We start from the raw sequence: 27,671 nt of genomic DNA on the forward strand, positions 1-27,671 counted from the left end.
GAATGAATGAATATATGATGATGAATATATATGATATCAGGTAGACACGAACAATACACACAACTCCAAATGAATGATGAACAGCAGTTGCATTAGCTGTAGAGAAAACAAACCACATTACTCTTTACAAGCCAGGCCAGCTGGGTTTGGCTTCCCTTTGTTGATGGATGCCCCATCTGATAAGCTGCATCTGAACTACACGCTGTGACCTGATGTTATTGTCCATACAGTCTATTTACTTATTAAAATATCACAAAGAGCAGTTCTTCCCTATCTATAGCCTAGTGACTCAAAACGTAATTAGGCAGTTTGGCATCTGAGTGCCTAATTACTGTAAATATAATTATAAAAAAAAATAATAGCATTGTCCTTCATCTAGGAGGCATAAACAACTTTCAGTAGCTATCCATTACATATGGCACTGTCTCCATTATGGGAACACTTGGGCCCCCTGCGTCAGAGTGTGATAAATTCACCACTGGCTTTCAGTGCAGAGTCCGGTATTATCACGTGCCACCGGTGCAAATCTGATCCAGATTGTATAAAGAGCATAGGCTCCCATGTTCTTCTGGGAAAGACTGCCCAAAACAATAATACACGTAATCAACAGCAATAAATAACTCATGAGGAAAAACTCCTACTGTGCTGATTTTATCCGCAGGGTTAACTTAAGGGAGAATATCTTGGCTGCTGTCCCACGGGTAGAGGAGGGGGCAAAGGGACATCGTTTTATATTTAGACAACCACAGAGAGGGCGATACTATTTCATACTGCGACAGAGCGGTCCTGATTGTATCCTGCAGTGTAAACACGCTCCCCCATGCTAGACTTCAAACTGGACTAAAGAGCCAAAGGAGTAGCCCATAATTTAACTTCTGGATGCATTTTTGTCTCTCCCCCTCTTTCCACATTTCCTCCTCTCTCTCCTTCGCGGATCTAGTCGGATCCAGTCTGGGTGAAGCGGACTTCTTGGTGCGAGATAATCGGCAGATGATGTGAGTTAATAAGGCGAGATGCGGGGTTGACAAACTCAGACGCGCTCCTTTCCAGCGACGACAGGTGCGCAACAAGTGAGCGTGAGGAGAACGAGACTGGGGAGACAGACAGAATAAAGGAAGTAACGGGAGGGAGAGGCGGAAAGTAAACGGAGAAGGAAGGAGATAAAGCAGAACCACTTCTGGTTCTCGCTATGGATACGGCGCAGAGCGCACAGGTCACCGACATGGGAGGAGAGCACTCCGCCGGGGTGGGCTTGGTGGAGCGGGAGCGGGGCGACGTGTCCAGCCCATGTCCACCAGCCAAGCAACGCTCCCTGCGGGTGGTGTACGTCCTGAACGACGGGCTGAAGTCGGTGATGGCCAGCAGCCCGGAGTCCGGAGCGCTGCAGTGTCTGCAGAGAGCTTGCGACTCGGAGAGCGCGCTGCTCACCACTGTTACCTTCGGACGGCTGGACTTTGGAGAAACATCAGTTCTGGACAGTTTCTACGATGCAGGTGTGTGTTGGTGAAACAGAACGGGTTTGGTCATTTGCAGGTCAAAGGATCGGCCAAGAAACGTGGAGTTTAAAGATTGGGTAAATTGTAAAAAAAAACGTTTTATGCGCATTAGAAGTTGCACAAAAAGGTGTTTGCATGTTGAAATAGTCACTGAAATCAAGAGCAGGTGACACAAGAGTTTCAACTGCACAAATGAATTGAGAGTGATTAGGACATTCTTTGATTAATGTTTCCCTTTTGTAAACTTTCTTGCCACACTTCAAACACACACATACACACACGATACCTTTCTGTGGCCTATTGCAGCCTATTTTGACCAGTAAATGGGAATGTTCCTTCAAGCCTTAACATGTATATGTGCAGGGAGTCTATTTTGTGATTAATATGATATTGATCATATATAGGCTTATAACTCACTCATCTCACAAACACCACCATCTTTCACCATTCTAGTGTGTTGGCTAATAGACAGAATGTAGTTGTTTAATTATGGTGTGTTTGAGTGTCAATTTCAGAGCTATTTTAAAGTGAGAAATGTAGGCTACCTTTATTTATTCAGGGGAGCTAGAGTGACAGTGTGGTGGACAAGATTGTGTGGGAGGGTTTTATCCTCAGATCCTCACTGGATCACAGCGTTTGCTGGAAACTTGTAGAACTCTATGTCAACTTTATGTGAACTTTGCCAACGTTTAAGCACTTTGGACTTGACTTTACAAGTAGGCCTAGCATTGTAATAAAACCATGGCATATTTATGAACAAGTTACATCCGTCAGTGTTAGTAGACCTAGATTTGTACACTAGGCCTACACATGAGGGTAGAGATGTGCACTTCAATAAAAGAAAAAATGATCTAAATAATCACGCTTGTTCGTTCCTGAGGAATGTTTTAATCCAAACCATGATATTTTTCCTAAATCTAACTAGTCATTTTGGTGCCTAACTGTCATCACTCCATACTCCATTACTTTCTCTGGCTAAACTCCACTACCACAGCCCCTAAAAGGGCCATCATCTTACTGGTGATGCCTGTATCCGGTTCACAGTCACCTATTGGCGGGTAAACAAGTGCCACATGTTTGCCGGCGTCCCGGAGCTCTGTAGCGGCTAATTACAACCAGCAGCTGCCGCTCAGATGTTATCCTTCCTTAGACTCTTCACGTTAAAGCGATTTATTTTAAAGTGTAAAATGGCTTCAATGGCAAAGAAGCATTGATCACTTTGAGTGCGGGGGATCCATTTTGTCACCAAATCGCACCCTGATTACGAGTTTATTGGCATGCTAATGTTAGCATTCAGTACAAAAGCACCACGGTTTCAACCCAGAAGTACTGACAAATTTAGCATATTTTGCTGAAATCAAATGTTCTTTATTAGCACTGCCTTTTCGATCAGCTAATCATATGTGAACAAATTACATTTAATTCATGCACACTGTATTTACAGCTGTCTACTAATACTAATACAATACTTGTAAAGCTTCCAAGTAATAAAATGTAGTTCTTCGTCAATTTTAGTTTTCAAACATATTCTACATCCACCTGTCTTCTTTTTCCATGTACAAGACCTTAGAAAAACAGTGTTCCCAACTACTCCAGGCGGTAGGCTTAGAAACCCTCAATAAGACATTTTGCAGGCTCGCAAAGGAGCTTTATATTGTCTTGTTGTTGTGAACCTTAATGGTTCCTGGAATAACATTCCAATTTTGAATGAAGTCAAGAGGTCATTCTTGTAAAGTTGTAGTGCTTCAAAGTTTACTCAAGATCTGATAGAGTTCAACATAGGAATTGAATCCTAGTTCGTGTGGTTGAAGAAATGGGTTGAATTTACCTTAAAGTCTGAGGTTTGAGACACATTTTGGTGGTGTTGTCAGTGTTGTTGTTACCACCTTTAGGTGCAACTTAGTGGTTGTTGACACCTTTGTCGTCTCTTTTCTCTCGTTCCAGACATAGCGGTTGTGGACATGAGTGATGTGTTTCGGCAGCCCTCCTTGTTTTACCATCTGGGTGTGAGGGAGAGCTTTGACATGGCCAACAACGTCATCCTGTACCACGACACTGACCCGGACACTGCCCAGTCACTGAAGGTACTCCTGTCCGTGTATTTAGAGTGTGTGGATGCCATTCCTTGGCAGCTCCTTAGAACAAAGTGATCCACTATGTTATTTACAGTACTGTGTGTGTGTGTGTGTGTGTGTGTGTGTGTGTGTGTGTGTGTGTGTGTGTGTGTGTGTGTGTGTGTGCGTGTGTGTGCAGTACATTGTGCTTTCAGGGGAAAACAGCTGTTTGAAGTTGTAACATAGCAGTGCAACTCATCAGTACAAAAAATAAATGCTCTGTCCAGTCTTTAAATCCATTCTCTCATGCTCTAATTTAATCTTGTTGCAGGACATGGTGGTACAGAAAAACACAGTAAGTTTTTTATGTATGTGTTTGTGTTTCAGAGTGCTTTACTGTTTTGTGCTATTTGCGGAATATAATTTTTGCCTGTTGTCCTCTCACGAACAAATGCATGCAGGATTTCATATCTACACACACACATACATTTATCTTAGTAACAGATTGTAAGGATTGGGTGTCTCTGTGTGTGTGTGTGTGTGTGTGTGTGTGTGTATGTGTATGTATGCGGGCGCGTGTGTGTGTGTGTGTGGAGAAGGCCACTCGTCCTCCAACATTAGGTTTTCCTTGGGTTCAGTTGCCACCAGAGTACAGAGGCTCTGGATTGCGCAATAAAGTAGGTACAATGCTGCACTATGGGCATGCTGGGAGATTTTCTCACAGGCTAATAATAACAACAAGCATGGAGGAGAACCATTAGGAAACACTGACCTCCCTGATACTGTGTGAATAACAAATGAACTGCCCTAAACACCAGTTTAAAATTCATAAAACCAAGGAAGGATCTAATGAATTTGTATTTGGGACAATAATTATTGTATCACAACTTTAGCTATTCCGTGTAAAAAGTCACTGTGGAAATAGAATTTAGAACAGCCATCTCTTCTTGGTTGAGATGATATAATTGATGGTGCTGTTCTGCAGAGGAGGATGTCAAGTTCACATATAATACAGTTAAAATGGACTGTTCATCCTCCAGTCCTAACTCTAAAAACCCACTGTACACCCCATGCTTATCACCAAACGACAATGGTTTATTACTTAAGATACAGTAGCCATTTTCTTAACATTCATATTGTTGGCAGATGATGTTTTGAATATTTGTTAATGGTTTTAAAAATGGTTTCTGTTGCCCCGCCATGAGAACAACACTGTCTTTGCATCCTTATAGCAATTCTTCAGTGATTGTGCACTACCCCCAACCCTCCTCCACACACACAGTTGCTTGTTAGTTAGTTTTTATTTTGTAGCCTACTTACACTTCTCAATCTGTAGGCTTATCTCTGTCTTGTGCTGCTGCAATATCTGAATTTACCCTCTGGGGATCAATAAAGGATTTTCTTATCTCATGATCCTTCAGTAGTGCACTGATTCTGTGCTCGTACTGATCCTCCTCACTAATCAATCTATAATCCCCAATGTCTCCATCCCTTCCTGACTCCTTTTACACCTGGGAGCAGCATCCGGCATGTGTGTGTTTATCTGAGATAGCTGCATTTACCTCTGGTACTCACACTCAAATCTGTATCCTCTTTTTTCCTTTGAGAAAAACTGTTTCCCTTTTCTCCTTCCAGGCATCCAGTGGTAACTACTACTTCATCCCCTACATAGTGACTCCTAACCATGAGTACATGTGCTGTGAGAGTGACGCCCAGCGCAGGGCCAGTGAGTACATGCAGCCCAGCTGGGACAACTTGCTGGGGCCGCTCTGCGTTCCATTGACTGACCGCTTCACCAGCCTGCTAAAGGACATCCATGTCACATCCAGGTGAGACACGTTTCATACAAAAATACAAAACATGATCATACACAAGTTACTTATTAAACTCACGTGTAGGTGGGAAGATGGTATAACCTCAGCATGCAGAGCCCTTGACTCTCTCTTGACTAAATGGACCCACAAATGTATGATTCAAAGAGCACATTGATTTTTACTTTTTCCCAAAAAACTTGAAAATCAGATAAAACATCAATAATAAAAGAATTATTAAATAAGTGCTTTGGAACAGGGGTTGTATTTATTTATAGTAGCCACCTACTATATTATACTGATTTGGTCAAAACATGCAGTGTTCAAACCACAGCAAAATCTGCAGTATGCCAAAAACACCCAGACTAATTACCCAATTTTCTCTCATGTCATAGTCTCTCCTTTTACTGTCTTTGTTTTGCAGTGCTTCTTTTAAGGACACCCTGCTAAATGACATCAGGAAGGCCAGAGAGAAGTACCAGGGAGAGGAGCTGGCTAAGGAACTTTCCCGCATCAAACTCCGAATTGACAACACAGAAGTTCTCACTCAAGACATCGTCATGAACCTGCTGTTTTCTTACAGAGACATACAGGTACAAACGCGGGAGTTGAAGAAACAGTGCTAAACACATACATGCATCATATTAAACTGAAAGGCAAGAAACATTTCCCCTTATCTGACCACTAGGACTACGATGCCATGGTAAAGCTGGTAGAGACTCTGGAGATGCTGCCGACTTGTGATCTGGCCACGCAGCCCATGATCCAGTTCCACTACGCCTTTGCCCTCAACAGGTAGGCCTACACAGAAGCTGGATTTAAAAATCCAAGACCTAGAGAAAAATTCATGCATAGTTTGTCAAAGGAAGCTTTTACTGCCTAACCTAGTGTAATGCAAAAGTCATAACTTTTTTTTTTTCTTCTATTTTTTATCAACAACATTTTTCTGTTTACTTCAGACACAACCTTTGCAGGGCTTTGGATAGGTGGAGAAACCGGATTCCATGATTTCACAGAAAATGTGAAATGAAAACAACCTCTAAATGCAGAATTACAAGGGGCTGTCACATCATGTTAAAATTACACACCACTACACCATTACACAACAATTTAGGTGTAGGCAACAAAACTACTTTGTTAGGTTTAGGCAACAAAACCTGGTTTAGGAAAAGATTGTGGTTTGGGTTGAAATAATTTTTTTGTGTCATAGAACTTAAGTTACTTACATAAGTTAAAATAGGCCTATGTTAATGTTGGCTTTTGGTTTCACAAGGTTTTCACATGGGACAGCATTCATAGGTGAAAGTCCTGTTAGTTCAACCCATCCCTCCCCTCTAAAGAAATTTAAAGATTAAGCTAACTGGCTAGCCCTTTGCTAAAGCTTAGCTAAATCTATTGACTTGTTTTTTTTCCCTAGCTGTTCCTTTAACTGACAACTACATACCCATTTTGATCAACTTGCTAATTTAGTTTAATATTACACATAACTAAATAAGGCAGTAGCTAAATCCAATCATCCATCCTTGTCAAAAAAAAGAGCTAACATTTTACTGTGGCTAATGGCAAATTAATTAGGAACTGCCATTTCAGCTATGGACTCCAGTGGAATTAATGTAATTTTGGTGCTTTCAAGCGATCTTTAACTCGCATAATTGATGATGGTATTAATGTATTAAATTGTGGATTTTGTTTTATGTTGATTTATACATCTGTTTGTGTGCAGGAGGAACAGTCCTGGTGACAGAGAGCAGGCTCTCAGAGTGATGCTGCAAGTGTTGCAGTCGTGTGAACATCCAGCGCCGGACATGTTCTGCCTCTGTGGACGGATATACAAGGACATCTTCCTGGACTCAGACTGCAAAGATACCAAAAACAGGATCAACGCTATACAGTGGTATGAACACACCCACACTCGTTTATGCAGTCTAATGCTGAGAGTCCTTAATCTACATCTACAACCCTAATCACTGATTATTATTTATGCAGGTACAGCAAGGGTTTTGAGCTGCAGCCAACTCTGTACTCTGGTATCAACCTGGCTGTCCTGCTCATAGTTTCTGGCCAACAGTTTGAGAGCTCCATTGAACTGAGAAAAATAGGTAAGAGGAACCTGAACTTAACACCCCCACCCTTTGATTGATTTATCAAGCCAACAACACTTAAATCAAGCTGGAAGCACCCAAAAAGAACATTTTTAAATGTGTCAATTGCATTCCATGGGCCATTGTTTACTGCATCCACTGTGTCTGTGCCAAGCTAAATAGTTAACTGATGCAGGAACTACAAACTTAGCTGCCGGCTAGCATCCAAAATACATGTGAACAAAACAAGCTAGCTAGGCTACAAAGCCTGCTGCATTTACTAGTTAACTTATACAATAACTGCAAACGTAGCTGCTAGCTAGCCTTCAAAATACATGGGAACAAAACAAGCTAGCCAGGCTACAAAGCTTGCTGCATTTACAGTAAGTATGCTAATGTACATGCTAAAATAAAGAATGCAGAGATTGCTAGAAAACAATTGTGTTTGTAATTTTGCTGTCATTAAGCTCAATTGTATGTGGTAAATTAAAATAATAAAACTTATATTCTATAAATAATCACACTTACAATCGGATGTCCTTAGGTGTGAGGTTGAACAGTCTGCTGGGGCGCAAAGGTTCCCTGGAGAAAATGAACAACTACTGGGACGTAGGCCAGTTCTTCACTGTTAGCATGCTAGCTAACGACATCCCTAAAGCTACTCAGGCTGCTGAGAAGCTCTTCAAACTCAAGCCGCCTCTCTGGTAAAGACATTCATAAAAAAAGTTTTTTCTATGTTGTCAGTACTGTTATGGTGCATTATCACTGCACATTTATCAGTAAAATAAAAGTATTTTTTGCGGTCTGAAAAAAGTAATATTTGAGGAAATTGATTGTATTAACAGGGTAATTGAGATGCTTTTGGACCAGCTGTTGCTGGTCCCTTTATTGTTTTTCTTTTTTTACCATTACACATGCATATGATTTTCCAGTGATTTTTTTCATGTGTATTTTCTTCCAGGTATTTGCGGTCGGTGGTGCAAAACCTGCAGCTGATCCAGAGGTTTAAGAAGCAGACGGTGGAACATTCTCCCCAGCGGGAGAGGCTCAACTTCTGGATGGACATCATTGTCGAGGCCACGCAGGGCACCACCAATCGACTGCGGTTTCCAGTACAAACACACATATGCAAAAACTCAAACATATTTAATCTGATATTAGGAGACTCATGCTTACTTGTCCGTCAATTTATTCTTTTTTTCTTTGTGCAGGTGTTGATTCTGGAGCCAACTAAGGTTTACCAGCCGTCCTATGTGTCCATAAACAATGAGGCTGAAGAGAAGAACGTCTCTATTTGGCATGTTTCCCCTCCCGAGATGGTAAGAACATCCTCGTCACCATTTACCGCAGCATTTCATTGCATTGCACCACTGACAATGAATTGTTGCTACTACCTGAGGGAGGCGCAAAAGGAACAACATTTTCTTTTGCCGTGCTGAGGTGGAAAAGTTGGCGGATTAATAAAAGCTAAATGTGATAACCTGCAATGGAAATAGATTTAAAAAATAACTCATGACGTAAATGAAGTTCATACCTTAAACATCCACTGAAGTGACAAAAAATATTGGCATACTATCTCTCTTGATGAACCAATATCCAAATATTTGTTAATATCAAGAAGGAACATCACACATGTGCTATCTCCTTCTGGTCCTTATCCATTTGTAAAATGTTATTTTTTTAATTTTGAAAATAAAAAACTTCATGCACTTTAATTTCAGAAAGGGATCCATGAGTGGAACTTCACTGCGATGTCCATCAAAGGCATTAGGTATGATTAAGTCAAGCTGGATGTGAATAAAATGCCAAAGTTCCCAAAACTGAGCCGTATGTTGGACACGATGCAGCTTAAACACAACAATGTCACTGTTTATTTGGCTTTATTACTATGAGAGGTAAAAAGTTAATTTCTGCTCACATACTAAACTGAACAAAATTTTCTATGTTAACGCATATAAACATGTTACTTAGATGAGCTACAGTTTGCTGCAACTGAAAACAAATTCTAGCATGACCAAAGTTTTGCTTGTACCTTAAAACTAATGCACTGTCTAAAATAAGTTTTTGTAATCCTGACAAAAATAATCTAAACTTTCATCTACTCTAACTCTTCTGTCTGCAGCATCAGTAAGTTTGATGAGCGGTGCTGCTTCCTCTACGTCCATGATAACTCAGACGACTTCCAGATCTACTTCTCCACTGAGGAACAGTGCGGTCGGTGAGGACACACACCTCTAGATGTGTCTGTGTAGGTGTGTGTGTTTGTCCGCGTTTGTGTTCGTACAGTACGTAGGTGCGATGGTACTGTAACAATGATCTGATGGCCAAGATTTGGGAAAAATTATGTCATAATGTCGTGTTAAGGTTCTGTTCCATGGTGAAAGAGATGATATCTGATGGTACGGGGAACGCTGTGGAGCTGGAGGGGGAAGGAGACGGAGATACACTGGAGGTCATCAATATCTAGACCTTATTTTACAGTAAATATCTTTATTTATAACTCCAGTTTATGATTACTGAATGTGTGTTTCTGTGTGTGTTACAGTATGAGTATGACACCAATGAGACAGGTGACAGGGTGGTGTTGGGGCGGGGCACCTATGGAGTGGTATACGCCGGGAGAGACGTCAGCAACCAGGTCCGAATTGCCATCAAAGAGATCCCTGAGAGAGACAGCAGGTAGGTGTGCTTGTGTAGAATTATGATGACCTCTAGTGACCCTGCATCAAAACCTACAACATTCAACATTCAAAAAGTTGGAGAAAAATCTTTTTTTCTAGTTTGTTTTATTGTCACAGAATTGGTTTGTAAATTTCCTAATTCAAGTCTTATTTTGACAACACCAGGTTACTTTTTCTAGTTATGCATTATGACCTAATTTTATCTGGATAAATAAGGTTGGGAAACAGTATTTGTTTTTGGTTCTTTTTCTCTCGGTGTGAATTAGGTACTCCCAGCCCCTTCATGAAGAGATTGCCCTTCACAAGTACCTGAAGCACAGGAACATTGTTCAGTACTTGGGCTCGGTTTCCGAGAACGGATACATCAAAATCTTCATGGAGCAAGTGCCTGGAGGTGCGTTTGTACAAGAGAGAGATGGTGAAACAATTGCACATTGTTACGTGTACTTGTTTGGAAAACCATCAATCCTTAGAAAATCATTATTAACAGAAAATGCATTGATAGAACACCAGAAAAAAAATCAAAAAGTCTACTTTGTGCTTTACTGATAATTGTATCCTGTGCAGGTAGGCGGATTGATTCATTGATTCTTGGTTCATGATGGAAAAATTGTCTACTTCAGAGATCAATGCTTGTGACCTCTCGGTTACTGAGCGGTCTCTCTAACTGCTTGGTCATCTTCCCATTTCATGATAGGTTTTGGACACTCCTTCTGTTCCTTTCTCCAGGAAGCCTGTCTGTGCTGCTGCGGTCTAAATGGGGTCCGCTGAAAGAGGCGACTATAATCTTCTACACAAGACAGATCCTTGAGGGGCTCCGATACCTACATGAGAACCAGATCGTCCACCGAGATATCAAGGTACAAGGCAGCACGTCAAAGGATTTCTTCGTACAACACAGTGTTGTTGTGGTTGCAATCAAGTGTTACATTACTGACTACGTTTACATGTACACAATGTTCCGTTTTTGCCTTTATTAAGAAATTATTGTTGGAGTGGGCGAACACAGCCCTCCTCTTTTATTCCTTCAACTACCTTCTTGAAAAGGTCAGCATTGCGGTATTTGTGCAAATCCAAAAACCTGTCGATATCCAAGTATTTCACTATGTTAAAAAAGTAGGCGTGTTTCTCCATCCCACCAGAAATGTGTGCTTTTCTTTTGGGCATGCATATCTGCCCTAGCCTTGCATACTGCTGGCTAATAGGTATGTGTACATCAACCATACCAACACAAATAGCTAACCGTAAGCTGCAAACAGGCAAGAGGTGGTCTTTGTAAAATCCTGTGTATTTCCTAATATGTGAATACTTTTTGTATTTGCCGCTCTAAGGCTTTTTTTGCATCTCTCCATCACATCTTTTATTGATTATGTGTATATTAATCCGTATTAATTGTATGTGAAAACCATTAAAATACTAAACACAATGGTTGCAACCTGGGGTAAAAACTCCAATTCTGAAGCAGCACATTGAGAAGAAAACCTAATTTGGATATCCATAAGGAATACAATGTCTATATGACATTATAACATTATAATATTTGGAATAATAATGAAATATTAGTGTGCATTAAACATACACATTGTGGTGTGGTCGTGATTTTATAGTAAACGGCTGCTGTCTCTCCAATAGGGTGATAATGTGTTGGTGAACACCTACAGCGGTGTCTTGAAGATCTCAGACTTTGGTACCTCAAAGAGGTTGGCAGGAGTCAACCCCTGCACCGAGACATTCACTGGTAATATCTTGTACACAAAAACATATATATTTTTAACTGGCATGTGCACAATTTCTTTACATAAATAAAGTTTCAATCAACTAAATCATCAACAAATAACACTGTATACCTCCAGTTAAAGCGTTGCCCAGTACACAGTAATGAAGTACTCCATTATTGTCTTAGAGAGAAAGAAACAAGACATCACAAGAGAGTAATTCAGTCTGGACTGCATAAATGGAGTCACTTTTTTAAATTTGTTTTTTGGGCCTTTTAAGCCTTTATTCTATATGGGACGACTGACAACATGAAAGGGGAGAGGGGGGAAATGACATGCAGCAAAGGGTCGCAGGGCAGAATCCAACCTGCGGCCACTGCATGTGACAAACCCTATGGAGTGTACCACGTGACATGTGTTTGACAGAGTGACAGTGTAAATGAAGAAATAGATAGAGAAAACAGAACAAATTATTAGTGCATAATACTACCCCAAAAAAAAACCTGTTGCAATTAGTACACCAGAGCTAGCCAAACTAGCCTCACTAACGAAGAGATATACCGAAATCACAAATGTTATAGCGTATTATTTGGCCAAAGATGTAATGCTCATCCACACAGTGGATAAAAAAGGCTTCAAGAAGCTTCTGAATGAACTAGACAAACAGTACCAAATCCTCCCCCCCCATATTTCTCCCAGGCAGCTATCCAGCAACTTTATTAAAGACGGTGCAGGCAGAGTTTGAAGTCGGATAGATTGAATATTTTTCATTCATGACCGACCTGTGGTCCAACTGCTCTACGGAGCCATATAGGAGTCTCCTTTGTGCACTATATTGTTATGAATCTATGATATATGAAATATGATAAATTATATTGCATTTTCCCGTAACTTTTGTAATATTACATGTGTTTAAAAATATCGAAATTAATATCAATATCCTAATATTCATAATCAATATTGCAATATCACATTTTGTTGATATCGTGCAACCCTGCCAGGCGCTCAATGGAGTCATAGAAATGTTGCAGTCTATGAGTGTAAATATCAACTGACCCTCAAAATGTCAAGAGCCACTATCAGCCTCTATAGAAACACTCAGGCACACGAGCACGGACGAGCATGCATGTGAATGCGTATGAACATACACATTCATTGACCATCTGGCCTTCTCCAGCAGCCAGCGAGGTGTGTAATTAGATTAGGTAATCAAGCAGAGGCAGAAGGCTGTTTACCTTTCATTAGCAGGTGTGTGTATGTGTGTGTGTGTTTGTGTGTGTGTGTGTGTGTGTGTGTGTGTGTGTCCTTATCTGTCTCTCCTCTGACTCCATGTTTTTTTATAGCTCTCTCACAGCATTTAGAGCAGACTGGAAATGCCAAATCTAATCAGAATTACTGACTGTAGACAAAATACATCCTTGAAAAGGATAGAATGAAATGTAATTAACAAATTCTTCTGAACTCAGTTTTTGGGACCTAAATAACTCAAATTTCACATTCAGTTGAAGATCCAGCTTGTGTCCGGAGACATGTTTTCAATATCTCAGCTTTAGTTTGTGAGTCACTAATGCTATATTACTAGACTGCCTCTCTTTACAGCTGGATTACACCACACGCGCAAGTCTTGCGTATTGTAGATACGTGCCTGATCGTGCGCCTGGCCATTCATACCGGTCATCTCTCTCTCTCTCTCTCTCTCTCTCTCTCTCTCTCTCTCTCTCTCTCTCTCTCTCTCTCTCTCTCTATCTTTGTATAAAGAGACAGCATGAGTTGGAAAACTGTGGTAATTGAAGCCTATCTGTGACTGTGTGTGCATGGGCATGTGCGTGTGTGTGTGTGTGTGTGTGTGTGTGTGTGTGTGTGTGTGTGTGTGTGTGTGGGGGGAAGGCCACTTGTCCTCCAAAATTAGGTTTTCCCTGGGTTCAGTTGCCACCAGAGTACAGAGGCTCTGGATTGCGCAATAAAGTAGGTACAATGCAATGCTGCACGGGCATGTTGGGGGATTTTCTTACAGGCTAATAATAACAACAAGCATGGAGAAGAACCTTAAAAACACTGACCTTCCTGATACTGTGGGAATAACAAATGAAATGTCTCTCTCCATCCGTCTGTCTCTCTCTCTGTGTGCTTGATTGCTTGTCTCATTGTGAGAAGTCAAGACAATCAATATCTCCATGAACAAGGCTGTTTAAAAAAAAAAGTGTTTATTTTGGTAAAATATTTGGCTGCACTTTGGTCTTCTTCTATGTAATTACCTGCCTGGGTTGACACATATGCTATTGTGCATTAAATAAAGGAGATGCTGAAACAATCATTGCAGTGCGCAGGCCTACACAGACACTACACGGACGCTACGCGCCTGGTGTGACTGGACAGATTGGACAACATGGGCAAAATAAAAATAGCTGCGCCATGCAATGCTTACGCTTGTGGTGTGTTTCAGCTGTTATCTATGAAAAATAATTGTTCCAGGTCATCATCTGCATCCCTGTCTGCAGGTACTCTGCAGTACATGGCTCCAGAAATCATAGATAAGGGCCCCCGAGGTTATGGGGCCCCGGCTGACATCTGGTCCCTGGGATGCACCATTATAGAAATGGCAACTGGCAAACCTCCTTTTCATGAACTGGGAGAACCACAGGCAGCTATGTTTAAGGTAGGTACTGCCGTTTCTCAAAGTCAAGGATCCTTCCATGGTAGGACTGGTCCTTCCAAGTCAGGTTCTTCAAAGGCTAGGCTAGGCTCCTCCTCATTGAAAATGTTTTGCCTTCACTTCCGCACTGCATTTCAAATACAGTGGACGAAATGGATGTGGAACTGTGAACTGTGCTGTTTTTTTTATTGAGATGGGGAAGGTGAATCAGCGTCAGTCTGTTATAAGTTTTACATGGGACACTACTCATACATTTCAGCTTTCATTTAAGAGGTGCAGCTTTACCTCCCATTCTGCAGCTACAACTGATAAACACACCCTGGGATTCTTATGTCTCAGTGTTCTGTTTGTTAATTGTATAATAACAAATATTTGATCGCTAAAAACACACCAATGTTCTGCATATACAATAACGGCATTAAAAAAAAAATGAAAATGCCACTGGACGTTCAACTTTATAAACACAAATGACACAAAAGACAGCCACCCAGGAAACAGTCTAATTTTAAATTATAGGTTCAGTTAGCCTAATGTTAGCTCAGAATGTATCTACGTAATTATTAATAGCAATTTGTACCAGCACTAAACTACAAAGACTAAAGATACTTTGATTTAAATGATCATTGCGCCGTTATAGAACATCCTACAACGTCCTACAATGGCCGTTGACTCTGTTTACATGTATTTGACTCTACATGAGGGTTTGTAAATGCTGAATAAAGATATAGATATATTAATTATAGACACTGTAAGTCTTTTGTTAGGAAGACCTACACTCTTGACAAGTCTCAAAACAAATTTCCAGGTAATGATTCTTCTGTGTAACTTTGGTTTTATGTTACAGGTGGGCATGTTTAAGATCCACCCAGAGATCCCTGAGTCCTTGTCTTTGGAGGCCAAGTCTTTCATCTTGCGCTGCTTTGAGCCGGACCCTCACAAAAGAGCCATCACCTCGGACCTCCTCAAAGACACTTTTGTCAAACACAACGCCAAAGGCAAGAAGAGCAAGATCGCCTTCAAACCATCAGGTAAACACATGCACACATGACAAAAGTAAAGCACAGGGATCATTCTATTCCAGTGTTGTCAGGCACTGTGTATCCAGCACTAACTAGTATCTAACTAGCCTTTATTTCTACAGGACAGCTTAGACTTGAAAGGGGAGAGAAAGGGGGATTAATATGCAGCAAAGGGCCACAGGTTGGAGTCAAACCCGTGGCCGCTGAGTTGAGCAGTAAACCACTGTATATGGGCACTCGCTCTACCAACTCAGCTACCCAGGCAACCGATATGGGTGAATAACTTAATTAATCCCCAGAAGAGAAACTAATTTGCTCCCCCCTTGCACGATGACAAATAACAAAAGAAACACAAGTTACACATCTCTTAGCAGACAGCGTATGAAAGACCCTGCCACAAGAATAGAAAGAATAATTGAAAGGTGGGCTTAAGAAATCTCATTTATTTGCACAATAGTTAAACAGAATGCAAGAACATTGTGACCAAGTGAATGTGACAGGGAGTGAGATTCCTATTGAAGTAATTTGATGGACCAATGAGACAACTAGTCCTCATAAAAACTGGGGACGAAAGTGAGTTGGCCCAGTCAGAAACTGACATTGACAGCAGCAAAGAAGGTTACTGGTTTTAAAGTTTTACAGGAACAACATGATTGGATAATGGAGGTCATGGCAAAATCTGATTGGTTTAAAGGAAAAGTGTGATTGACTTGGATGATACATAGAAAAAAAACTCTCAAAACTTACATAGATTCCTTCCATTCCTTTCTAAATTGATTTTTTGTGCAGACTACATGCACAACATTTCGCTGCCGGTGCAGTTGCAGTTTGAGGCCACCGGGAGCAGCAGCAGTGAACACGGCTCCGTGAGTCCGGACTGCGACTCCAAACACGATGTTTTCTTCCAGAAGAAGAAAAGCTCAGGCTCTGAGAACCTGCTCAAACCAACCAACTCCAACTATTTGAGGTGTGTATGTGTGTTTGTGTGGGGTTAACTAGGTCAAGTTTATAGATTTTATAGAATTTTGAGATCCAAAATTCAGAGATGGTGCTCATATGTCATAGATATCTTGCATGTGCTTTGTCTCAGATAATACTGCTTTGCAGAATTTGCATCAATAATTAACTCAGCACAGATGTTAGCTTTGCAAATTCTGTCATGCTTATTCTAAATGCAAAAATATATTACATAATCTTACAATATAAAACCCTACTGCAAATCTTGCTGGGACAGTACAGATCATGTGAGAAGATGTGAATGAGAGATTGTGTGTGTGTGTGTGTGTGTGTGTGTGATTTGTGTTGGCAGGTGGCTTTATTGTGCCCAGTGTGCTCTGCTGCCTTTTACAACACAGATATAATGAGGTCTAATCAGTTTACAAGCTTTAGCTGGCGGCTGAGCACACACGCACAATCTCATGCACATCTGCATGTGCACAGACACGTGTGTGTATACATATGTGCACAACCTGCCGCGCTGACTCATGCTGCCTCTGCACTTTCCTGGGCACACATAGTAGCCAGGAGAGACTTGTATCTGTAAATAAAGTGGACGACGCGTCACACTGTTGTAAATCAGTTGTGTGCTTTCATGTGTTATTTTATATTGCAGTGAGATCACTTTGTGTGTGTGTGTGTTGCAGTGTTCCAGATGAGGGTTCAGTGTCGGAGGACCGCGGTGTCCCCCCCTCCCCTGAGGACAGGGACGGCGGTCTGTTCTTGCTGAAGAAGGACAGCGAGAGACGGGCCATTCTGTTCAAGGTCCTCAATGACGACCAGGCAAAGGTCATCTCCAACCTCAAGGAGAATTACATCCAGGTGAGTGTGGGACAAAGATTCACTGCATCTTTATCCACACCATGAGCTAATACATAAAATAAATACATGAATGAATGTAAAGTAAATGAATTAGGGGTAAACTGATCTGTTAAAAGTCATCCTCCGATGTCCTACGAAGGAATAAAAGCAACACCAATGTTTTTCCACAATTGTTCTTTTTCAACACAAAAAAATGCATGCAATTGGAATTATTTGAGAGATGTTATAATCGGGAACATTGAAACAGTCAGACAAGGCCTGTTTTGATCAATGGGTAAAGCTAATGATGGACATTACCTCTTGTGAATCCCTAATTGCAAGGCCAATAATTTCCAAGGGAAGGTTTATGCATCCTGGTTGTATTTTTAACAGAATGACAATATTCCTACCTTTTAGTATTACAAAATGTGCTACTTGATTTATTTTTGACATTGTATTCATACTTTGCATTGTTTTGTATTACATTGTTTATCTATTGGCAAACTTAATAGCAAACTTGAATTACGAACAATTTTTAATAAAAGTAAATAACAACTAACTCAAATAGAGCCATTTGAAGTTAAAGTCTATACAAAGTGATATATAAAAAGGTGCTAATTATTAAAATTTTAGGGCACTTCTCCATTTAGCTCAGTAATTGAAATGTTTAAGACACTCTGACCTGCTAAGCATGAATTACAGTGTGGAAACCCAAGTATTAGACAAATCTCCCCCCAAAAATGAGAATAAATACATCAGGTTCATGCAACATGTGGCCATGTTAAAGTATATGTGTAGTTTTTGCAGGGTCCCGTAAACTAAGGCATCAGTTCAGCTGAGTTGTCTTACCCATGAGTGCACTCCAACTGCACTATTGAGTGTAAAAATAATCTAATCACATAAAAATTATGCATGTGAGAAAAGGAGCTTGCATCCTCTCATACTACCACTGGGTGGCACAAAAATCAGATGTTCCTACAAAGTCCTACAAATAAGGGCTTTGATGACAAATTCACAATTTAAGATGCTTCAAACTTGTATTATTAATTGTACCTGAGAGTTAATATTCATGCTTCATGTGCAGTGTCTTTTTTGTCGTTAAACTTTGTAAACCCCTTCAGTTCCATACATCTTTATCACATAACTCTCACAGGCTCAGTACGTTTAAATCCATGCTTGTCAAAATAACATTGGATTTCTGTACGTTAAAATGTGTGCATGTTTGTATGTATATGTATGTATGTATAGGGCAGTGAAGAGCTCCAGCTGTCCGTTGAACACATCAAGCAGATCATCTGCATCCTTCGAGACTTCATCCATTCCCCAGAGCGGCGTATCATGGCGGCCACCATTTCCAAGCTAAAGCTGGACCTGGACTTCGACTCCACCTCCATTAACCAGATACAGCTGGTGCTCTTTGGATTCCAGGATTCGGTTAGCGCACACATGCATACACAGCTGGAAATGCAAGCCCATATAGAATATGCAAGCTGTTATGTAAGGGATTGGCCTTTTTTAACTGGTGTTGTAAAAACAGCAATGGCACACTAGGTGGCAGAATGTTAAAAGACTTCATAAAATATGTAGTGCAAAGAATTTGTTGTTGAACAAAACTAATCAAGAAATATTTTCAGAGCTAGTTGCCATTGTCACAGATGAGAAAAATGCAGGGGAAAAGATCCTATACGACACATTATAATGAGCATATGCAACTAAAAACGTTTTTTTATTGCAAGAAAGAATGCAACTGAAAAGAATGAGATGCCCACACGTCACATCTCATTCTTGTCAGTTGGATTCAGCCCATTTTTGCCCTGCACTTCACCGGTGGGGATGTGCACGCTACTACTACTGCTCTAAGACGCAAAACATTAACCAAGCAACAAAAATAAAAGACAAACACTACACTACAGGACAAGAGATGTTGGTTGTTGTGTGTGTGCATTTCTTGGTGTACCAACGGCTGTTTTCACCAAGAAATGAATTGCTATTAAGTGTCAGTATGATGTTTATCCAATATATGTATTATATAACTTATCAAACATTTAAGTTTTTTCAAAAAATTGACTTACTATGAAGTGAACCTAGCATCCAAAATTGTAGGAAACTTGTCCTACATTGTTTTAAAATCTTTTGTGGGGAAAACAGATTTAAGTCACAATAAATTCTGAACAAAAATGATCTTTTAGCCACTATGTTTAAACTGTAAGTTACATCTGAGTGCACAAATATCAAATGACCTCTCATGAGTGTATGTGTAATGTTTAGTAGTCAGAGAATCATCTTAGGTCTGAATATCTGTCCTGTCCCCCATATCTGTGTGTGTGTGTGTGTGTGTGTGTGTGTGTGTGTGTGTGTGTGTGTGTGTGTGTGTGTGTGTGTGTGTGTGTGTGTGTGTGTGTGTGTGATGTTCTCAGGTGAACAAAGTCCTGAGGAACCATCACATTAAACCCCACTGGATGTTTGCTATGGATAACATCATCCGCCGAGCTGTGCAGGCTGCAATCACCATCCTCATACCAGGTCAGAAGACTGGCCATAGCTTTTACCTACATGTCTTCATGTCCATCAACTGCATGTTTGCAACTAAACAATAATAATAAATATTCATATAAGGCTACAAGGAATTAGTTTACCCATGTCTTTGACAGAGCTGCAGACCCACTTCGGCCCGGCATCAGAATGTGAGGGAGCAGACAAGGAAGACGAAGTGGATGAAGAGGAAGGAGAGTTTGGTCCTGTTTTAGCTCCTCAAGCTGACGACCCTGTGCCAACCGCTGACCCCACCCACTCTGCGGCCAGCACGCTTAACTCCACCCACTCCAAGGAGCATCAGCGTTCGCATCATCCACTGGGTGCACAGCTGGGGCGGCTCAAACAGGAGACCAACAGGTACGTGTTAAAACGCCCACATACACATTCAGTTAAAGATTATAAACAATAGTGGAGGGAGTGTCATTCAAAGTTTTCCACACATACTGCCCAACACCTGGAGGGAGTGTCATTCAAAGTTTTCCACACATACGGCCCGACACCTGCTTCAGGCACATTGTGTGAATGGTGATGATGAAATTCCACTTGTATACCTCATGACCAAGGAAGTGGAAGAGATGAAGAGAATGTGCACATGCAAGCACAAACACCCACAACATGCAAACACATTCTCGCAGGGTAATCGTGATAAGCATCATCAGGAAATTGTACCTAAAATATTAAAAGTAAAAGTACACAAATGCAGAAATTTCCTCACATTTTAGAAACGATCAAAACAGTTCTGGCTATCAACAAAGTGTTTAATCGCCTAATCATTTCAGTTGGAATAGCAAGCCTGTAAATTGTTGGCTAATTCAGTTTATAATAAAACATAATTAATAAACTACATGGGGTTTGTGTGCAAAACTCTTAATTTTTAAAGTAACAAGTAACTTAAGATGTCAGAGTAATGTATTGGAGTAAAAAGTACCATATTTCCCTCTGAAATGTAGCAGAGTAGAAGTAGAAAGTGGCATTAAAAGATGTTCATGTACTTAGTTATATTTCACCACTGTCAGTATCAATACCAGAGTAGCCTACTTCCTTGTGTAGTGCTGCACCTGCAATAAGTAAAGTGCAGAGGAGGAGAACAAGACTAAGATTGTCAATCTTATGTGTGTATATATATATATATATATATATATATATATACACATATATTTTTTATGTGCTTTAAATCAGAAAATAGTTTCTATTTCTGCCTTTTACAGATCCTTTCCGCTGTCTCTCTCTTCGAGTGGCTGAGCTCGCAGGATCAATGTCTCTACTGCACAGTGCATAATTCGAGTACAAAACATTGTTTCTGGTGGAATACAGCCAGACTAGAGTAGGGCCTTTGCATAGTGTTCATTACAGTTGTAATTTTGGAGGTATTCAAATTTTTAGGTTAATAAGATTCTGACTTATTATCAAGCTATGAATTCAATTGTGAATTTCTGTACCTGTCAGCTGTGTCACCAGCTATTCAAACACTGAACAAGCTCTCAAACAAATGATCATATCACCAAAAGGATACGCGATATCAATAAAATGTGTGAGATGTGTGTCCACGCTATTCTTCGACATGCCAACATCTTGTCCAAAAACTAAAGTAACGAGCCAATTTTTTAAAATTGAAGGAGTAGAAAGTACCAATATTTGTGTTAAAAAGTAAGGAGTAAAAGTAAAAAGTTGCCACAAAAAAAATTGTAAAGCACAGATATCAGAAACATCTACTTAAGAACAGTAACAAAGTAATTGTACTTTGTAACCTCCCATTTCCGGAAGCAAGACATAGCATGCTTTAGCAGGGCACTGCAGGGCATAGCAGGACGTAGCAGGGCACTTTGCGGCCGGGCACTAACTAGAACCGATGTCACTGTTGGCTGCAGGCTGCTGGAGGAGCTGCTGCAAAAGGAGAAAGAGTACCAGCAGGTCCTGAAGGCCACACTGCAGCAGAGAGCACACGATCTGGAACTAGTCAGACTCAGACACAGACCACCAGGTAACTGACTGACTGACTGACTGATTGATTATTCTTCTGTTTGTGTTTCTCTTCCTCTCTAACTCTCTGCTTTTTATTTTACAGAAATTTCACCTCCCTCCATCTTTCACATCCCAGCAGATCATGAGCCGGACAAGAAGCTCACTGATTGGCTGAAAGAGCAGGGGGCAGACACTGACACCATAGATAAGGTTATCTAGGAGTATCTGTTGGCCTTTTGGACATCTGTGCATAAGCACCACCACAGCACATTATGTTTATCGAAGTTTTAGACTGATGGCTCATGTGTTTTCTTCTAGTTTGTGCTGGAGGAATACACACTGACCGACATTCTCAATGACATCACCAAAGATGACCTCCAGTGTCTACGTCTACGGTATCTCCTCATATATGTCAATCCGGTTACATCATATTTTAACAGAAAATAAAAATAAAATTTAAGCTACTTCTAATTACAACTGACAGAGTTAAAAAAGGAATAGCACTTAAATGCAATTAAATTCTTTGCACGTTTGTACAGAATTGATAGATAGATAGATAGATAGATAGATAGATAGATAGATAGATAGATAGATTGATAGATAGATCGCTTTTATTGTTAGACTCAAGGTCCATAAAAAAATGTACAACACAATTAAAAGGACGGAAACAAAAGGACAGTCACAAATTAAGGTTGTAGGTTTTAAGATGCATTGTGTTTGGTCTTGTGGATTTTGAGGCACAATCTTCTCAACAGCCATCTCACTGCAAATGCAGGCGCTCAAGACATCTGTCATGCTTTTATTGTAGCACACCTTGCAGATTATTAGCACAGCTGCATACCAGTTTGTTGGTTTGATTCACAGCTTCAAGAGAGGAAACCACGACATGTTAGCTCAACAAGCATGGCAGGTAAATGTATATTAAATTGTAAAAAAAAATCATACATGCATCCAAGTTCCATGTGTTTTTAGTCCGTTAATCAAAAGACTTTACTGTCTGATTATAACGGGATTGAGTCGGATGGCCCTTTACACAAACGTCATGAAGTGTTTAGGTTAAAAGACAGAAAAAATTAAATAATCAAGAAAAAGAATACAATGAAATGTGGAAAAAAGGTGAATAATCACTTTTTAAAAGTAGCTGAAGTAGGTCTTCCTCTCTGAAAGATGAATTTTGATGCCATCATACATCAATCTATCTTCTACCCCTCAGGGGCGGAGTCATTTGCCGCATCTGGCGAGCCATCCAGCGGCACCGAGAGCGAGATAGGCTGAGGGGTGACGAACGCTCGAAAGAGGATGCATGATGGGATTCATGTACTACAACTCTGGAGGACTCTGTTTGCCAGAAAACACGCACACACCTGCACACTACCAGCCTTGCACAGCGTTCCTTTCTATCTCTCTCCATGGTGCCTTTTCATGTTGTTGTCTGTGTGTCATACAGTATATACTGAATCTCTCTTAGACTGTACATTTTCACAGTGTCAGACTTGACCAGACCAAATGTGTAATTAAATGTGTATTTGTGCCACAATATATTCGTTCTTGAAAATCGTCAGATAAAAATGCATCCCAGCATATGATTTGTCAATTTGTGTGGTCGGAATGGGCTGCACTCCGGTTGCAAACTTTTTTTTGGCCCATTACGACAAGAGAGATCACATCATTGGCCCACTTGTGTGTCCTTCATATGAAAACTATGCATTCACATCCTTGGTCTTTGACAGGCCCACAGAGAGATCACATGATTGGCCCACTGGTTTGTCTCTCATCTGAACACTGGCCAATCACATTACCAGGCAGCCTTTTTGACTCAATGAGTACACTATCATACTCTTACTTAACCATACAGCTACGTGAGAGTATTTGTCCACCAGCCACATAACTAGTGAATGTTATAATTTAACTTTTTTTTGGCTGGGGAGTCAAGCAAATTTACCAGCCACTTGGGGTTCAACATTTGCACCATGTACCAGCATTTATCTGGTACATGGTGCTAATGCTAAACGCTGCTTGTATGTACATGTGTTGGAGGGGGGTGCAAGGACTGTTGGTGTCCGGTCGATTGTGGTGGGCTGGTCTGGGTCTCAATAGTCCAGGGCTGATTTTTTTTAACCCAGTCCAGCCCTGGTAGGTGGTATCACATCTTCCACTCTCAACATATGAACATAATTTTGACAAAATGTGGTTGCATTGACCCGTCTTACCCCTCACACATGACTCTGTTTAACTTGTATGTGCACAGCTTCCCTTGTCTTTCCATCAGTCTGCTTCCTCATACTGAGCCTACAGATGAACAGCAGAATGTTGATTATGCGGATGGAGTGGATTGCCAAGTTTCTGTAAACTCTTCCAAGCACCGACACTGTTCTCTGTAAAGAAGCTAAGTCTATCTCCAACTCTGTATCTGTAATGTAGCACACTTATTCCTATACTTATTCATTAATTCATTTGCCAATTCCATTCAGCTCCCCCCCCCAAATAAGACATTTGTTTTAATCTACCTGCCAGCCCCCTTGTTTTTAACCCAAATTGTAAATTCAATTTAAAAAAAGAAGAAGAACTTAAACCGTGGTAGTTTCAGGTCAAGTATTTTCATAATTTATCATATTATTTATTCCAAAAATGTATAAAAGGATGGAATACACTAGCTTGTGCACATACTATCTATTTTTCCACCGGTGACAGGAATCTCTATTATAAGTAAAACATATGAAAAAAGTATGTACACCTCATAACCACACCACCACATCACTGCCTTTACGTTTGCACACAAATTAAGATTGTCTTCATATTCTTAATGAAGTAAATATTATTTTCTCCTCTCTGTATTACTGTATTTAAACTTTTTTTTTTTTAAATTCCAACTGTTATAATTGCTTGTCTGTTTCATTGATTGCTTTAAAACTGCAATAAACCCTGGAAATAATGAAACTGTTGCCCACTTTGTCAATTTAGGACTAAATAGATACTTTTGCCATTTGTCGTTTTAATTTTTTGGCCTTTTGAAAAACTCTTTGGGAAAATGAATTGTCTCACAGACATACTTCAAAGACAAAGTAACCTTATAGGTCCCATGGCATGAAGATTTCACTTCTTCTTTTTTGGACATTAATATGCGTTCCCCGAGCCTGCCAATGGTCCCCCAGTGGCTAGAAATGATGATAGGTGTCCTGCTCTGCCTTTGAGAAAATGAAAGCTCAGATGGGCCAATCTGGAATCTTGCTCCTTATGAGGTCATAAGGGTCAAGGTTACCTCCTCCTTCTCTGCCTTGCCCGCCCAGAGAATTTGGCCCACCCATGAGAGAGAGACAACATGGCTTTCAAACGAGCAAAGTGGCAGTTGGTCAAGGCCATACCCCCAACCTCCACCTCAATAGCTAGACACAGAAATAGCGGATGATCAGTTCAGACCAGCATTGAAAATGGTTAGCTTAAAGTGATCAATAAACAGTTGACAGTGTTATCTAAACAACATTGATAAATGACTGAAAGTAAGGGGACTAATAAGGTCTATATAAACGCATCCAAAGAGCACCACGTCATGGGACCTTTAAGCTATGTGAGATTTAATGTTGGTAGTTTGCAAAATCCTCAATTCACTGCTGTTCTTTGCTAGATAGTTTACATTACCTACTTGCATAAGTCTTCTTTTCCATTGACCTTTTACCTGCTTGGAACGTGTTTGCCTCCTACCTGTCACTCATTTTCTCTCAGTTGTTTGGAGTTGTGTTACTTCATTTCATCTGACTGTCTGCCCGGTCAAACTGTCAGGTTGTATTTGAATTGCCTGTCGAGCAAAACCATTCCAATGTTACCTTGTCAAACCTTCTTTTCTAATGTTCATAAAAATGTGTATTAATCCTCTACCTGGAAACTTTGACACCAGTGGGTGTAGTTGGCAAGAGATTAACAATGAGCTATTAAGTGACATCAAGAAGCATGCTCACTTTTACCAACCCAACAGGTTTACTTCTTCATACCAAATAAACTTGGAAAGGGAAGTAAAACTGTCAGTGGTTTTGTTCTTGTGTTCTGTTGAGAACAGTTTTACATTTTAATACATCATGTTTTCAGACTAAAGTAAAAGCATTGGAACATCATGTTTGTCTTTCCTGCAGCTTAAAATAGTTTTGCATTCGTAACAGTTATATTTAGTATTAACTAGCATACGGTATCTCAGCTTGGAAAGAACCTCCACAACATCGGTGTGCAGTCTCAGTTTTAATTTAGCTGAACCATCCAAGAGTATTCTTTCTTGTTTGTGTGCGTGTGTTTGCTCTACTAGTACGCATAAGAGCCAAAACTGAGAAAAAAGTGAAACATTAGCCTACTTTTATCAACATTCACTTTCAAGGAAACTTAAACTTTTAAATGAATACATGTTACTTGAATATAAGCAATACAGAAATTCAAAGATTTTAAAACACGTAACTCAAAGCTTGAAAAGTTTTGACCGTGTATCTTTAAACCACGCATTCTCATAGACGGGTTTGTATGATATCGTACGAAACGTTATGCACACTAAAACGTATGATATTATACGAAAACTAGGAGACCTCCGACTGTTCATTTGATATTGGCTACAGAGCTCCGTGCTACAGAGCAACAGTTGCTAGCTGTTTAAGCCGATGGGAATGTTTGAGTTACCGCTTTCATATCTGTCAATATAAGCCTGGCTAGCAACCCATTAGCTTACCTTAGCTTAGCATAAAAAGTGGAAACCAAGGAAAAGAGCTGGCCTGGCTCTGTCCAAAGGTATTTGCCTACTGGAACCCTCTAAAGCTCACTATCTAACACACAACCTGTTGTTTGTTCAATCTGTACACAAACTGAAGTGTAAAAATGACACGTTTTCTATTTGTGGAGCTGTTTGTTTATCTGGTCAAAGGGACAGGCCAAATGCATTTGCGTAGGCAAAAAATCTCCATCATTTACATTGCCTTCAAGTTTTCCTCTTTCTCATTGACTTGCTTTTGCTAACTTTTGCTGCTTAATAGTCAGCAGTACTCTCTGCAGATGGCATATGTATTTCGTCATCACCACACCTGTGGCATGTGTATGTGTGCGTGATTGCAGAACATGATACAACCAATATGTAAACCACCTCATTAATTACAATGCCTTTAACACAGGAGGCCTCGTCTTTCCTTGCACCACAGACATGCAGTACACTTCTACATCATTTCATACTGCCTGAAGACATGTCATCATTGAAAACTGTTTTCAGTTGTTGTCATCACAGCCATTGTGTCCATGTATATGTGATCAGGTTTTTGCGTCAAACGTTGGTACTTGTAGATGGAGTTGGTAATTGTAGTTACTTTGAATGGGAAAGTGATTGTTTAATTGCATGAGTAACATTAGCAGTAATTATAGATATATTGCATGTTTCAGAGCAATTCGAATAAATTTCATCAATTAGAATTGTGGTCACAATAGAGGGAGTCAACCGTGTTGAGACTTGGAAATTTTGTTGTGTAGTTATTAAAAGCTGTTTTTAGAATTGTTTTTTTTTAGATTAGTGTCTCTATCACATTAGTCTTGAGTTTTCTTTGTTCCCATGTAATAAGGTTTGCATGTCAAACCATAAAGTCAGTCACTATGGGGTAAGTAATTTGAAGTGACTTGGGACAGTGCCAACGTGTGGGCTAGATGACGACAGAAGTATAATGTAAAAGGTCATAAGTTTGAATGCTATTTTGGTTTAAATTATTAAAGATATGCGGTACGTAGAGACAGCAGTGTGACAGCTTCTTATTCTGTTTTATGGGACAAAATATCCTGTTTCTGACAAGTTGAGCTTCTTCTGAAGGCCAAAAATCTGTACACAGAAGTCCCTTTTCAATGAGCCTTTTTAAATG

General features: G+C 40.2%; 1 protein-coding gene across 3 annotated transcripts; it reads left to right on the forward strand.

Moving 5' to 3' along the window:
• The first annotated feature begins 682 nt into the window (after nt 1–682).
• Nucleotides 683–23,367, forward strand: map3k15 (mitogen-activated protein kinase kinase kinase 15). Of its 3 annotated transcripts, none has more exons than XM_034861973.1 (30): nt 683–1,493; nt 3,441–3,580; nt 3,882–3,905; nt 4,150–4,227; nt 5,186–5,379; nt 5,786–5,954; nt 6,050–6,156; nt 7,085–7,255; nt 7,348–7,460; nt 7,987–8,146; nt 8,404–8,554; nt 8,654–8,761; nt 9,164–9,213; nt 9,565–9,660; nt 9,807–9,894; nt 9,988–10,121; nt 10,390–10,517; nt 10,853–10,983; nt 11,756–11,861; nt 14,337–14,494; nt 15,336–15,519; nt 16,300–16,477; nt 17,154–17,328; nt 18,556–18,741; nt 19,725–19,830; nt 19,959–20,199; nt 21,711–21,823; nt 21,908–22,014; nt 22,123–22,199; nt 23,018–23,367. In XM_034861973.1, exons 1-30 carry the CDS (start codon nt 1,190–1,192, stop codon nt 23,109–23,111), a joined length of 4,071 nt encoding a protein of 1,356 aa, XP_034717864.1. In that variant the 5' UTR covers nt 683–1,189; the 3' UTR covers nt 23,112–23,367. The 3 variants fall into 3 exon arrangements, with proteins under 3 accessions (XP_034717864.1, XP_034717865.1, XP_034717863.1); XM_034861972.1 differs by having other exon boundaries at nt 1,190–1,493; nt 4,147–4,227; XM_034861974.1 differs by lacking the exon at nt 4,150–4,227 and having other exon boundaries at nt 1,145–1,493.
• The last annotated feature ends 4,304 nt before the right edge of the window (nt 23,368–27,671 follow it).

This window comes from Etheostoma cragini, chromosome 22, assembly GCF_013103735.1.
Source record: "Etheostoma cragini isolate CJK2018 chromosome 22, CSU_Ecrag_1.0, whole genome shotgun sequence".
NCBI lineage: Eukaryota > Metazoa > Chordata > Actinopteri > Perciformes > Percidae > Etheostoma > Etheostoma cragini.

Excerpts from the sequence above, each read along its gene's own strand:
- map3k15 (XM_034861972.1), top strand. The coding sequence starts at position 1,190 with ATGGATACGGCGCAGAGCGCACAGGTCACCGACATGGGAGGAGAGCAC. Across the intron at positions 15,520-16,299 it reads GATCGCCTTCAAACCATCAG|ACTACATGCACAACATTTCG; the intron begins GTAAACACATGC and ends TTTTTTGTGCAG. Across the intron at positions 17,329-18,555 it reads TCAAGGAGAATTACATCCAG|GGCAGTGAAGAGCTCCAGCT; the intron begins GTGAGTGTGGGA and ends ATGTATGTATAG.